A 12,940-nucleotide genomic window follows, 5' to 3' on the forward strand; every position below is an offset into this window, starting at 1 on the left:
TAGTCAACCAATCATGCATCGAGAAAACTGATTTCTCAATTTATGGCCCATGATGACTAAAAGGCATACGAATTTGTGCATTAGTGTTCAAGGATGTATTTAAAGTCTTATTATGTTATCATAACAATAGAGAGAACACTACAAAAAGAGGAGATTGTAGTGCTACAACTATGTGCCAATGGTTTTCTACCGAACATCTTCTTTGGTATCCATTGAAGATCAAAAAGTGTTCCATAGAAGACTTTTCACAAAGATCTTGCAATCAAGCTGTTGTTGTGGTGAGTTAAACTTGGGTTGGGTATACATGCATTGAAGAGATTCATAAGGTAGAAATTAAAATCCTACTAAGTTAGAATTGTATATAGTCACATGAGTAAGTTTTACTATAGGTAACAATACTAAGATTTGAATATTCTGTATTGTAAACTTTTTTGTAATATTTTTATTGCATTACCAGGTAATTATATCATTTAAAATAGGCATCGTTCATGCTTATAACTCTATTACTAATTAACATAGCAGTAACAAGTAAATTCCCGAGTTTAAGTCAATTTAGAATTATTTGAAAACATTTTAATAAATTGTAAACAAGAGTTCTGGAGTACTACACCTCAAGCCTAATTTTTTTTTTTTTTTTTTTCTTGTTGAAAACCCAACACTCTATATACGCATTTACTTCATATAAGTTTCATTATCTAGACTTAATTTAATTGTGCTAAATCCCTAAATAAGTTATATTTCTTTTTTCTTTTAAAAATTTTCATCCATATCAGTTAGAAAAGTCCATATAGAAAGGAATGATAGGCGTTTCAGTTCTTATCATTTTTTAAAATTGAAATTAGTTTACTCTTTTTTTTTTTAATTAAAAAATAAACACTGTTTACTCCTAATCTTTAAAAAAAAAAAAAAAAGTATACACTACACTAGATATATATTTTCTCTCTCATAATTGGTGGGTCCCATTAAGAAATGAGACCCACCAATTATTAGAGAGAAGCATATAATCGGTATAACTCCTAAAATAGACATTGTGAAAATACATTCTATGTCAAAGGGAGTATAGTTCTTATCCTCTAAAATAGGCATGATAATATATGCACCACATGTCCATGTTTCTTGCCTGTTGACTGTCAGCTAAGAACTACACATATCCCATTCCCTGTCTCCCATTCATTTTCATTCCTAACAGTCAATACAACCATTCTTCTTCCCTTTTTTTCCCTTGAATCTTTCAATTATACAAGCACAATTAATCGGCCTCACATACAAGATACTGTTAACACTAGTACTCTGTTGAAACGGGCAACACTATTGCAAAACAAGGTAATAAATTAATCACACAGTATATCATTCATGTTGGGTTTGCTTCCACAACTGAGCCAATTTGGTTAATGCAACATGAGAGGAACCACCTTCTTTCTGGGCTACCATGGCTTCTTCTCTGAAGCCCAAAACTCTCTCTCTCACCTCTCTCCCAACTTCTGACTCAAATAACTCCCTCACTCGCTTTTCCAACTCTTCTGCACTCACCAACCCATCTTCCATCTCCTTTAAACCCAATGCCACCTTCATTTCCTCCACCAAAAACACCCTATTCAACCTTTGCTCCGCATACAATGGCCACGCAACCATTGGCACACCAACACTGATTGCTTCAAGCACTGAGTTCCACCCACAGTGAGTCACGAATCCACCCACCGACTCATGACTCAGCACTTCCACCTGTGGAGCCCACTGTTTCACCACAAACCCCTTATCCTTTGTCCTTTCCAAGAAACCTCTTGGCAATAATTCATCCAAGTTTGGCTCTCTCTTTATCTGGCGGTGGATTTCTTACCACCCACAAGAACCTTTGCCCACTATTTTCCAAACCCACTGCCATTTCTTTCAACTGTTTCGCTGAAAACAATCCCATGCTTCCAAAACACAGAAACACAACGCTTCTACTTGGTTGCGAGTTTAGCCAATTCAAACACTCGTGTGCATCTCCATCTTGATTGCTGCTTGATATCAAAGGTCCAATACAAAATATTGGCGGAGTTAATCCATCTAGGACACATAGTCCATCTGACAATGCCATAATGATAGCTTTTTTTTCAAGCGAGTCGAACGTGTTTACAAGAAATCCATTTGATTTGGCCGTGTGGGTTGCTGTGTTTAAGAAATATTCATACCGTTGAGTAGTACGATCTGATATACCTACTGGCATGTCCGAAGCTGGGATAGGCGGTATGCCAGGAATATCAAAAAGCATGTTACTGAGATCTTTGAAGCTTTTATCCACGTTTTTATGCGAGGTGGGCATGTATAGAAACAAAGCTAGACCATTTGCGCCAGAGGTGAAGAAATAGTAAGTGGGGATGTCAAGGTTTGTGGCCACTTCGAAAGCAGCGTCACAGAAGAAATCAATGATAAAGGCTCTGAGTTTGGAGGTTTGGGAAATAGTTTTGAGGGTTTGGTGGAGATTTGGGTTGTTGAGGCATGGGATTAAGAAGCTGAGTTCTAGAAAGGAAGCAGTACTGCATGGAATTTCAGAGATGGGCTGGTCCGGTTGGAGGTGTTGGAATGTGATAGATGGGGTGGTGTAATTGACTGTGGCGATGTATTAGGTGATAGAGCTTGCTACATAATTTGGTGCGGTGGAGTTAGTATTTGTGTTTGGTTCGCTTAAGATGAGGATTGTGATGGAGAAAGAAGGTTGATGTTTGAGTATGAGCTTGCCAAACTCTACCATGGAGATCAGATGGCCTCTACCAGGAGAAGGGTATAGAACTTGAATTTTTTTTTTATTTTTTTATATATAATAATTTAATTTTTTTTATTTGTTTACCTTTAAAAAAAAAAAATAGGAACACCTTCAAGAAATATCAGGAACACCTTCAAAAATTTTATGCTAAACAAATTTTGAACTAAAAGGCATGCAGAGGCAGAAGTGTGTGCACACATAAGATGTGTGCTAATGCACAGTAGGGTGTGTACTAGACTCCTAATAATTAGTAAAAAAATGAATGAAGCAACTAAACACCAATAATTAATAATTTAATTAACTAATACATTATAAAAGACAAACAAATTAAATTATGTTCGGCTAAACAACAATTAATAATTTAATAATTAATGAAACAACAATACAACAAATTATAATTTATAAAAGACAAACAGATTTATGAAATAACTAAACAACAATAATTAATAATTTTATTAATATTTCAAATGAAATTATAGTTTATTGTGCCGGTACCTTTGTTCATTAATTTCTTTTCTTTTTATTTTTTTAATTTTTTTTCCTTTTGAGGTTTTTCGGTGTATAGAATGCAAATTTGTTTTGGTATTAAGAATTTTTTTTTTTTTTTAAGTACAAACTTCATGCTTGCCAAATTTTGAATTTCGGCCGGTATATACCAAAATGTCTCGAAACACCCGAAATGACCCAAAATTTTTTCAAAGTGGAATAGGAACACCCTGGACAAAATTCCTGGAGTCGCCACTGATCCTCCATTGTCACAAAGAAAGAGAAGAATGAGTTGGTGCCTCTTGCGTTTCCAACGAATATCAAGGTTTATCCAGTGGTTAAGTTCACACATATTTTAACATAGCACTGATAACCCCAAACCCAATAACAGACATGAAAAGGCTAGAGGTAAGAACTAAAAAAGTAAGAAAGATCCCGAGAGAGAAACTAGAGAGAGTGGTAGATGGGAAATAGATACCCACAGGCTCTGTACTGATAAAATCGGAATGAGAAACTATATATAATATAAATTACTTATTATAATGTCGCGGAAGCCTGAAAAAAACACACACGACACACGATGCTCTCTTTAATGAACATAAATTAAACTATTAGTCTTTGACTAGTAAATCTCGAATTCACAAAAAGTTCCTTAAATCCGCAATGTGATAAACTGGAATCTACTAGAGAAAGAATTCGACAAAAATCAGTCTTTTATTAATAATAATCTATTTACAAAATATATAAATACTAAAAGAAAAACATCTGAAACTCTAATTCACACAAATTATGTGATTAGGTGACAAAATACCGAAATTTACAAAAAATTGCAAAATTGAGTTAAATGCAAAATAATAAACTACTGATCTTAAAAATTGTTCCAAAACAAGCGAGACCTTATTCTGAGTAAAAAATTATTAAGGAAACAAAAATTACTATAAACAAAGAAATCGCTGCTTTGGAGACCTAAACGAAGGAATCAGCCATTTTCAAGGGTACGTCTCATGACAAAGCAACTGTAGACACCGCATTGTGTCCATAGTAACAACTATTGCTAGTGGCGGCTCCAGAAATTTTGTTTAGGAGATTCATTAAAATTTTTTAATAAAAACAAAATTCGAATATATTAAGTTATCGAGAAAAAATATAATAATAATAATGTGTGAAGTTTTACAATTTTATTCTACAAGTTTTCAAATTTTGAATGTTACATGATAATTCATTATGAGTATCTATTGCCAATGTGGGTAGTTATGAGCTAATGACCATTTTATTTTGTTAAGTTTGTCTAACATTTTTATCTTTATCAAGTCATTATTATCTATTTGACTTTGTTTTTATAAAAAAATTTAGACTAAATGAGTAATCTCAACTCAATGACTCCATATTAATTATTGACGCATACAATCATACTCATTTATACATAAAATTATACACTTTGTGTCTACTTCACTAATCAAATGCTTGAACAATCACTAACTTTACAATTTTTTTCTTAAATTTTACTAACTTTATAATAAAAAATTATTATAATATGATGAAAATATACACGCATGTCAAAAAACCTTCTTTATTTCTTAATTATTAAATTATGTAAAGTTATCTTGTATTTATATTGTACACATAATCATCCACATACATCATAATTTATACAAATAACATTATAACAAAATGTAATATACACAATCAATATTAGACACACTCACACAAATATAATATAAACTTATAAAAAAAATTACACTCACAAAAACTCACTTTTTAATTTTAGTGTAAAAAATACTTGTAATAAGGATGTGTAAAATTTAAGTCAAGATGGGCAAAAAAATATTTTTAAGAATAAATTAAAGTATTAATCTAACAAAAAAAATATTATATATATATATATTTTTTTTTTGAAGTCAAAGGTTTATTTGAACCCCAAGCTATAACGCCGCCCCTAACTATTGCTTAGAAGATCGTTTCGCTTCAGCCTACTAAAATTTATGTGATTCTAACTTCAAAATTCATAGTTTTTATTAATGTCTTTTTACCTGGATGATTTTATACACACGTAAGAGTCCAGAAAGACGATATGTTCTGAGTCACATCTCTCCAATACAACATGTTTACATATTAAAATTGCAAAAAAATCGTGAATGGTGGTAGCTGGGATTAGTCAAAATAACAACACATGACTCCCCACAAAAAAAAAAAAAAAAAAAAAAAAAAAAAAAAACAACAACAACAACAACACATGACTCCACCAACAAAAGTTTGCTCAAAAGTTCAATGAATATTCATTTAATATGCTTACCTGCCACATCATTTCAACACACCTATATGCACTGGTATTTACAAGTATGTTACACACAATGTGAAGCTCTCTTCATACAGGGATAGAGTCGAGAGACCAAAATGGATACCATAGTATTGTATCCATCACCATTCATGGGTCACATAATCTCCATGATTTTTATTAATATCTTTTTACCTTATGCAATGATTTTAGACACACATAAGAGCAATCACACCAGTTCCTCTATTTTACACATCCATTTTTACACTAAAAACCTACTTTTTATATTTTACACATACACTTTTACAAAACACCAATATCAGTTCATTTATTCTATCACCTCTATTAATTAAATAATCAATTTCCTCACATTTTTTATTATTTCTCTAATTGCCAGAGCTATATTCGCGCGCTCTCTCTCTCTCTCTCTCTCTCTCTCTCTCTACCCATTTTAGATCAACTCTCCCTCTCGATCAACTCTCCCTAGCTCGGATCCGCTCCAATCTACGAGCTCCGAGCTCGGATCTACTCTCCCTAGCTCCGATCCGCTCCGATCCACGAGCTCCGATCTACTCTCCCTAGCTCCGATCCATGAGCTCCGAGCTCTGATCCATAGGCAAGACCCACGAGCTCCGATCCAGTCAAGCACTGATCGTTCCGATCAAACGCCGATCTGTGTTTGTGTATCTCTGTTTTTTTTTTTTTTGAGCAAGTGTATCTCTGTGTTGATTCTCTGTGTTGATTTGTTTGTGTGGATATGTTTGTGTATGGGTGTGTTTGTGTGCATCTGAGGAAAAAAAAGAAGATGAAGAGAGAATTGAGTTTGTTGAGCACGGATAAGAGAGAGAAAAAAAGGAGCGAACAGAAAAATAATAAAATATTGCATGAACGAGCTACAATAGCCGTGTATATTTACACGGTTACTGTAGCTCGTTCATGCAATATTTTATTATTTTTCTGTTCGCTCCTTTTTTTTCTCACGGTTACTGTAGCTCGTGGATGGATTTGCAAGATTTTACCCAGTTTTACACCCACCGATGTAGGTGTTTTTTTTACCAAAATGTGTAAAATAAAAAAAAATTTATATTATAAAAAATTATAAAAGAACTGATATAGTTGCTCCAAGAGTCCAGAAAGATGATATGTTCTGAGTCACATCTCTCCAATGCAACATGTTAACAACAAGTGACTCCACCAACAAAAGTTTGCTCAAAAGTTCAATAAATATTCATTTAATATTGGTTTATGCTTAATTTTTTTGGACAAGATTTGTCCACAGACTCAGCACACAACGTCTTCAAGTAATACTCTATCAACGCATTTTTAGTATGATGGTCACTTTATAAATATAATTATTTCTAGAATATGAGGGTAAAGGTCGAAGTTTAAGTTTTCAGAAGAACTTTAAACATATACATTTAGATTAAGCTTGATTAAAATTCTATCGTAAAAAAAAAAAAAAAAAAAAAAAAAAAAAAAAAAAAAAGTAATACCGCAACTTTTACGTGACGGCATGCGACATCTCTTCCGAATCTATCTTATAAAAAAAGAAAAAGAAAAAGTAATACTGCAACTTTTACGTCACGGCATACTACATCTCTTCGGTATTTTAAAATGTTGATTTTATTCTGAACATTTCCCCGACCCTGCCAAAAATCAGGAGAGGAAGAAAAATTATGCAAGTTAGAACAAATCCGATTCACTCTCTCCCCGTCATTTTCTTAGTGAAACGTGTCATTCCTAACATTCTTTTTTTTTGCTGAATGTGTCATTCCTAACATTCAATACAACCATTCTTTTTTTCTTTTCTTTTTTTCTTTTCTAAATCATTTAAACACAATCATTCATGCTATTAGAATTCATTTCTCTCTCTTGTATGTGTGTCTTTTGAATCTAAGCAACACTATTATAAATTAAGTTAATAAACTAATCAATCGATTCGCATTACAATATATCATTCATTTTGTATAAATAATTATCATACATATCACGTTTACATAGTGTAGCATTAAAACCTTATCATATGATAAATTTAAAAAAAAAAAATCACATTCTACCCTAAATCTCCTCAACCTTTTTCATTTCTAGGGGCTCAAATTTACATTTTGGTGTAAGATGCTATTAATTTCAAATTGTGTGCGTACAATTTTATGTTAGTGTGATAAACACCACTCTTTTGTAAAATTAATTTTATATTCTCATAATTAATAATTAATTGATAATTTATTAAAATAAAATAGCAAAATAATTTTTATGATAAATTCTTTTTCCCATTCCCTTATTTTCCACCTCCAAATACTAAACACCAACAAAGAAGTGTTTTCTTTCCCCCTTTTTTTTTTCCTTTCTCATTCCTTACTCGATCTTTTCATTTTTCTTCCCTCCTCATTCGTGCAACAAAACATAGTCCCAAGTTCCCAACCAATAGAAGAAGAAAAATTGACTTTTTCAAAACTGTGCTTACCTGCCACATCATTTCAACACATATATGTGCACTGTTATTTACTATTATGCATACACACAATGTGAAGCTCTCTTCATACAGGAATAGAGTCGAGAGACCAAAATGGAGACCATAGTATTGTATCCATCACCAGGCATGGGTCACCTAATCTCCATGGTAGAGCTAGGCAAACTCATCCTCAACCACCACCCTTCACACTCCATCTCCGTCCACATCCTCATCACTACTCCATCCATCCACTTAGGCTCCACCGCCCCATACATCGCTTCCGTCTCCGCCGCCACCCCTTCCATCACTTTCCACCACCTCCCCCCTCCCTCTCCCCCTCTCGACCCAATTTCCTTCCCCTCCTTCGAACTTTTCATGTTTGAACACCTTAAGCGCACCGACCCTCATGTCCACAAAGCCCTCTTATCAATCTCTCAATCTTCCCCTATCCAAGCTTTCATTATTGACCTTTTCTGCAGCACCGCCCTCAAAATCGCCACTTCACTCCACATCCCAACCTACTATTTCTTCACATCCGGCATCAACTGCCTCTCCATGATCATTTACATACCAAGCCTTCACAAAAACACCACCAAAAGTTTCAAAGATTTAAACCACACACTTCTTCACGTCCCAGGCTTACCACCCTTCCCTGCATCCCATATGCCTGACCCAACGCTTGATAGAACCAAAGAAACCTATTCATGGTTCGTAAACTTCGCAACCCTTTTGCCAAAATCCGCTGGAATCATTGTTAACTCGTTTAACTCGCTCGAACCAAGAGCCTTGGAAACTATATCAAATGGATTTTGTGTCCCAGACGGTCCCACCCCACCTATCTTTTGCATTGGACCATTGATTGCTTCAAATGAACGACATGGTGATGAAGCTGAGCAGTGTTTGAAATGGCTGGCCAAGCAATCTAGCAGAAGCGTTGTGTTTTTGTGCTTTGGAAGCTTGGGCTTGTTCTCAAAGGAGCAATTGAAGGAAATAGCTGTAGGGTTAGAGAGAAGTGAGCAAAGGTTCTTGTGGGTAGTTCGGAGTCCACCTACAAAGGAACAAAGCAAAGACTTCTCGCCACCACCTGAACCGGATTTGGATTCGTTACTCCCAGACGGGTTCTTGGATCGGACCAAAGAGAGGGGACTAGTGGTGAAGCAATGGGCACCTCAGGTGGCTGTGTTGAATCACGACTCGGTGGCTGGGTTCGTGACTCATTGTGGGTGGAACTCGGTGCTGGAATCGGTTGTGGCAGGCGTGCCAATGGTGGCGTGGCCACTCTACGCGGAGCAAAGGTTTAACAAGACTATGTTGGTAGAGGAGTTGAAGCTAGCTTTGCCGATGAACGAGTCAGAAGGAGGATTGGTGAGTGCGGCCGAGGTGGAGAAGCGAGTTAGAGAGTTGATGGACTCGGAGAAGGGAAACTCAATAAGGGAGCGCGTCAAGGCTAAGAAAGAAGAAGCAATTGTGGCAACGAGTGAGGGCGGGTCTTCACGAATTGCATTGGCGAAGTTGGTTCAGTCATGGAAGCGAGGATGAGATTTTATCAGCAGCAAAAAAAGATGTTTCACCATCACTTTACCAAACAGAGAGTAGCAGTTTACACTTCACTCTATCTTCCTTTTGGGACGCTTGCAGCTTGATCCTCTGTTCTTTGCATGAGTAAGAATAACTACTTGCTTTCTTTAAGAGTTGGTCCAGCTCCTGTTATATCCTCCATTGTGGCTCTGCTTGAAGTAAAGAGCTGGGTTTTTTGCTTGTGTTCAAATTACTTTTATGTATGGTACAATTTATGCTGTCCTTTTCTTTCGAGAAAACAATCCTTGTTGTGAAATAAATGATATATATATAGGCAAAAGAATAAAATATGAGGATAATATTATATTTAAATTGCTTATTGTCTAGTACCACGATATCTTATTTTTGAAACTGATACACGTGTATCTTTCTTTTTTACTTTCACTGCTGTCTAATTTTCTCGGTACATTATAATGGGAGCCAATGGCAAAGTTAGAAATTTAGGTCAAGAGGGTAAGATTAAAAGTAAAAAATTAATCAATATTAATAACAAAATAAATAAACAACTATATGATAATGTAATTATCATATAGAATCTAACATAAAAATTTAATTTATTTTTTCACACCTAACTTATTTTTATTCAATTGCTCTCGACGATTTTTCATATTATGAAATCGTTGCATGATTTCTTCACACTCAATCGTCTTGAATATATCTTTCTCAATATATGTGACTAAGCAATCATTCATCAATCATTCATCTACTGATTTTCTATTCAATTGCGTAATCAATTTTTAATTATATTTATTGCTGAAAAAGCTCTTTCAACAGTGGTTGTTGTAACTGGTAAAATCAATGTCAAAGTCATTAATGATTAAACTAACGGATATGAAACATCTTTTTTCATTTCTACCATCTTTTCAGCAAGGTATACAATTGCTTTAAGTGCTGAAAACTCTTTAGTGGACCGCATGTCATGGATGTATGTCTCAAGTTGATTATCCAAGAAAGAAACTTGAACTGTTGAAAAAACACTTAGATAAAACTAAGCAAGATGAATCAATTTCTCCTTGTTGAATGCTAAAAATAAGTTATCTAGGTTCAAACACATAACACAAAGTAATAATTCAGAATTTTCAAAACGACTATTAAGTTCCTGAAGTTGCATATCTATAACAGTATAAAAAAGCTTCACGTGATAATGATGTGAACTTTTCATGTTTTTAGCTTTTCGTCGTGACCGAGGTTGATATAAATCATCCATATCAGGGACATCAATGCTATTTTTTTGCACAAAATGCAGAAACCCCCTCTAGCAATGAGTTCCACCCATCATCTCTCATGACCTATAAACGTTTCTTTGAAATGTCAACCAACTTCATAGCATTCACAATAATTTGATCTTCTTGTTGTAATGCCTGTGACAACTCATTACTTATGCCAAGCACACCTTTCATCAAATGTAAATCAAACATGAATTCAAATGTTTGGAGAAAACCAATTAAGATATTTGTTTCTGCTCTCTGATCAGAATCTAAACCATCTTCTATAATAGTTTCAATCACATCAATTACAGAAGAAAACATGTGAATAAGAGTAACAAGTGCACCATAATGAGAACTCCAACATGTATCTCTAGGTCTTTTTAGACTCATTTCTTGATTCAAGCCACGACCAGTTGAAATTTCATTATTTTTTAGTACTTCTATAACTTCAGCACTATGTTTTTCACGAAGAATATCACAACATTTGCATGATGCTTCAACAATATTGAATACCTTTGAAACCAAGTTAAAAAAGGTTGCAATCTGGATGTGATTTTTTGCTACTACAACTAATGTTAGTTGAAGTTGATGTGCAAAGCAATGAACATATTAGGCAGAAGGATTATCTTTCAAATAAGAGTTTTTAGTCCATTTAAGTTACCTCGCATGTTGCTTGCCCCATCGTAGCCTTGTCCCCGCAATCTACTAATGCTTAAGCTATGTTTATTAAATACTTCTTCAATTGCACTCTTAGTGTCACAGCTACTATATTATTAACATGTGTAATGCCTAAAAAGCACTCATTCACATGTCTCATTTTTTCTACATAACGCAAAGCAATTGCCAATTGTTCTTTAGTAGACATATCACATGATTCATCAACTGTAATAGCAAATTATGAGTCTTTAATTTCTTTAATAATAGCATTTATTGTCTCAACTGCTGCAACATTTGCTATTTCTTTTTGGATATCAGGAGAGGTCATTTGATGATTTTCAAGAGCATTTCGAGGACTGCCTTATCAATTTCTTCATTGTGTTTTGCAAGAGACTGTAATAATTCAAGAAAATTTCCTTGATTATAGGAGTCTTTAGATTCATCATGGCCATGAAATGCTAATTCTTGTCGTTGTAGAAAACAAATACAATCCATTGATACATTCAAACGAGTTCGATATTCCCTTTTCTCAACATCCGATTGCTTCTTTATAACTATTTGAATACTTTGTCTCTAGTTTATCAAAGCTTCATATTTTCTTTGAGCTATATTATGTGCTCTGTTGTGATCCCCAACGTGATTTTGTAATTTCTCATTCTTCTTTTTTTCCAATTTCTGAGTCCTTCAGTAACAAATGAGTCTCCCCTCCTTGATCTCCAATATCAGGTTGAAAAAGATAACAATATAGACAATATGCAGCATCTTTCATAATGCTATATTCCAACCAACTAGGATATTCTTTGAAGCACAATGGATCAAATCGACGCTTTGTTTTGTTAAATTGACTTTGTGGAAAATCATGGTCAACTGGTTGACAAGGTTCATTTTGTAGATAATACCTTCTAATTTGATCTCTTTCATTAGGATGATAGTTAGAAATTTTTATTTTTAAATCAGGATCCGTGGGAAGATTTGCAACATCCACTTAGATACGAGTTCGTTTAGGATTTGATCCGGGCTCATTATTATAATCAAGGTTCTCCATAATCTCAATTAAGTACAAATATTTATGTCATATCATTAAAATAATGAAAAATAATTACCAATTTATGGTTAATAATAATCAAATTAAGAGATCATTATAAATACAAATAGTTTAAACATATAATTTGAATTATAAATTTATGGTTAAGAATAGTCAAATCAAGAGATCTATCTAAATATAAACAGTTTAAACATATAATTTGATTCTTTAAAAAATTAAATAAATAAATCAAAGCAAAAGTATTAAGAGTATGCATACCTATAAATATTTGAATATGTGACTTAAAACCGAGCTTGAATGCTTTTAAAAGCTTCACAAAAACTTTGAGGTCCAAACCGGGTATCAAAAGATTTTTTTATTTTTTATGGGAGGCATGCTTTGTTTGTATTATATATACACTTTTTTTTTTTCCTAGAGTTCTATGCCGGTACTGATTCCTATTTCGTGTAGGTGTAGCAAGGTTGTTATTATTATTTTTTTAATCATTACCAAG

The 12,940-nt window shown here is 33.9% G+C and overlaps 2 protein-coding genes and 1 pseudogene across 2 annotated transcripts; 1 reads left to right on the top strand and 2 right to left on the bottom strand.

The window, feature by feature from the left end:
- Positions 1-1,176: 1,176 nt before the first annotated feature.
- Positions 1,177-4,618, bottom strand: LOC142618927 (anthocyanidin 5,3-O-glucosyltransferase-like; annotated as a pseudogene).
- A 3,227-nt stretch (positions 4,619-7,845) lies between these two features.
- LOC142618584 (UDP-glycosyltransferase 88B1-like) lies at positions 7,846-9,775 on the top strand. The gene has a single exon (XM_075791527.1). The coding sequence runs from the start codon at positions 8,074-8,076 to the stop codon at positions 9,496-9,498; it is 1,425 nt and encodes a 474-aa protein (XP_075647642.1). The 5' UTR covers positions 7,846-8,073; the 3' UTR covers positions 9,499-9,775.
- A 1,051-nt stretch (positions 9,776-10,826) lies between these two features.
- Positions 10,827-11,427, bottom strand: LOC142620156 (uncharacterized). The gene is made up of 2 exons (XM_075793569.1): positions 11,407-11,427; positions 10,827-11,258 (listed from the first exon to the last, which is right to left on the bottom strand). Exons 1-2 carry the CDS (start codon positions 11,425-11,427, stop codon positions 10,827-10,829), a joined length of 453 nt encoding a protein of 150 aa, XP_075649684.1.
- Between the last annotated feature and the right edge of the window lie 1,513 nt (positions 11,428-12,940).

This window comes from Castanea sativa, chromosome 12 (assembly GCF_040712315.1).
Source record: "Castanea sativa cultivar Marrone di Chiusa Pesio chromosome 12, ASM4071231v1".
Lineage (NCBI taxonomy): Eukaryota > Viridiplantae > Streptophyta > Magnoliopsida > Fagales > Fagaceae > Castanea > Castanea sativa.

Coding starts and splice junctions, on each gene's coding strand:
- LOC142620156 (XM_075793569.1), bottom strand. CDS start 11,427: ATGGGGCAAGCAACATGCGAG. Junction 11,259..11,406: donor TGGGGCAAGCAACATGCGAG/GTAACTTAAATG, acceptor TTGGTTTCAAAG/GTATTCAATATTGTTGAAGC.
- LOC142618584 (XM_075791527.1), top strand. CDS start 8,074: ATGGAGACCATAGTATTGTATCCATCACCAGGCATGGGTCACCTAATC.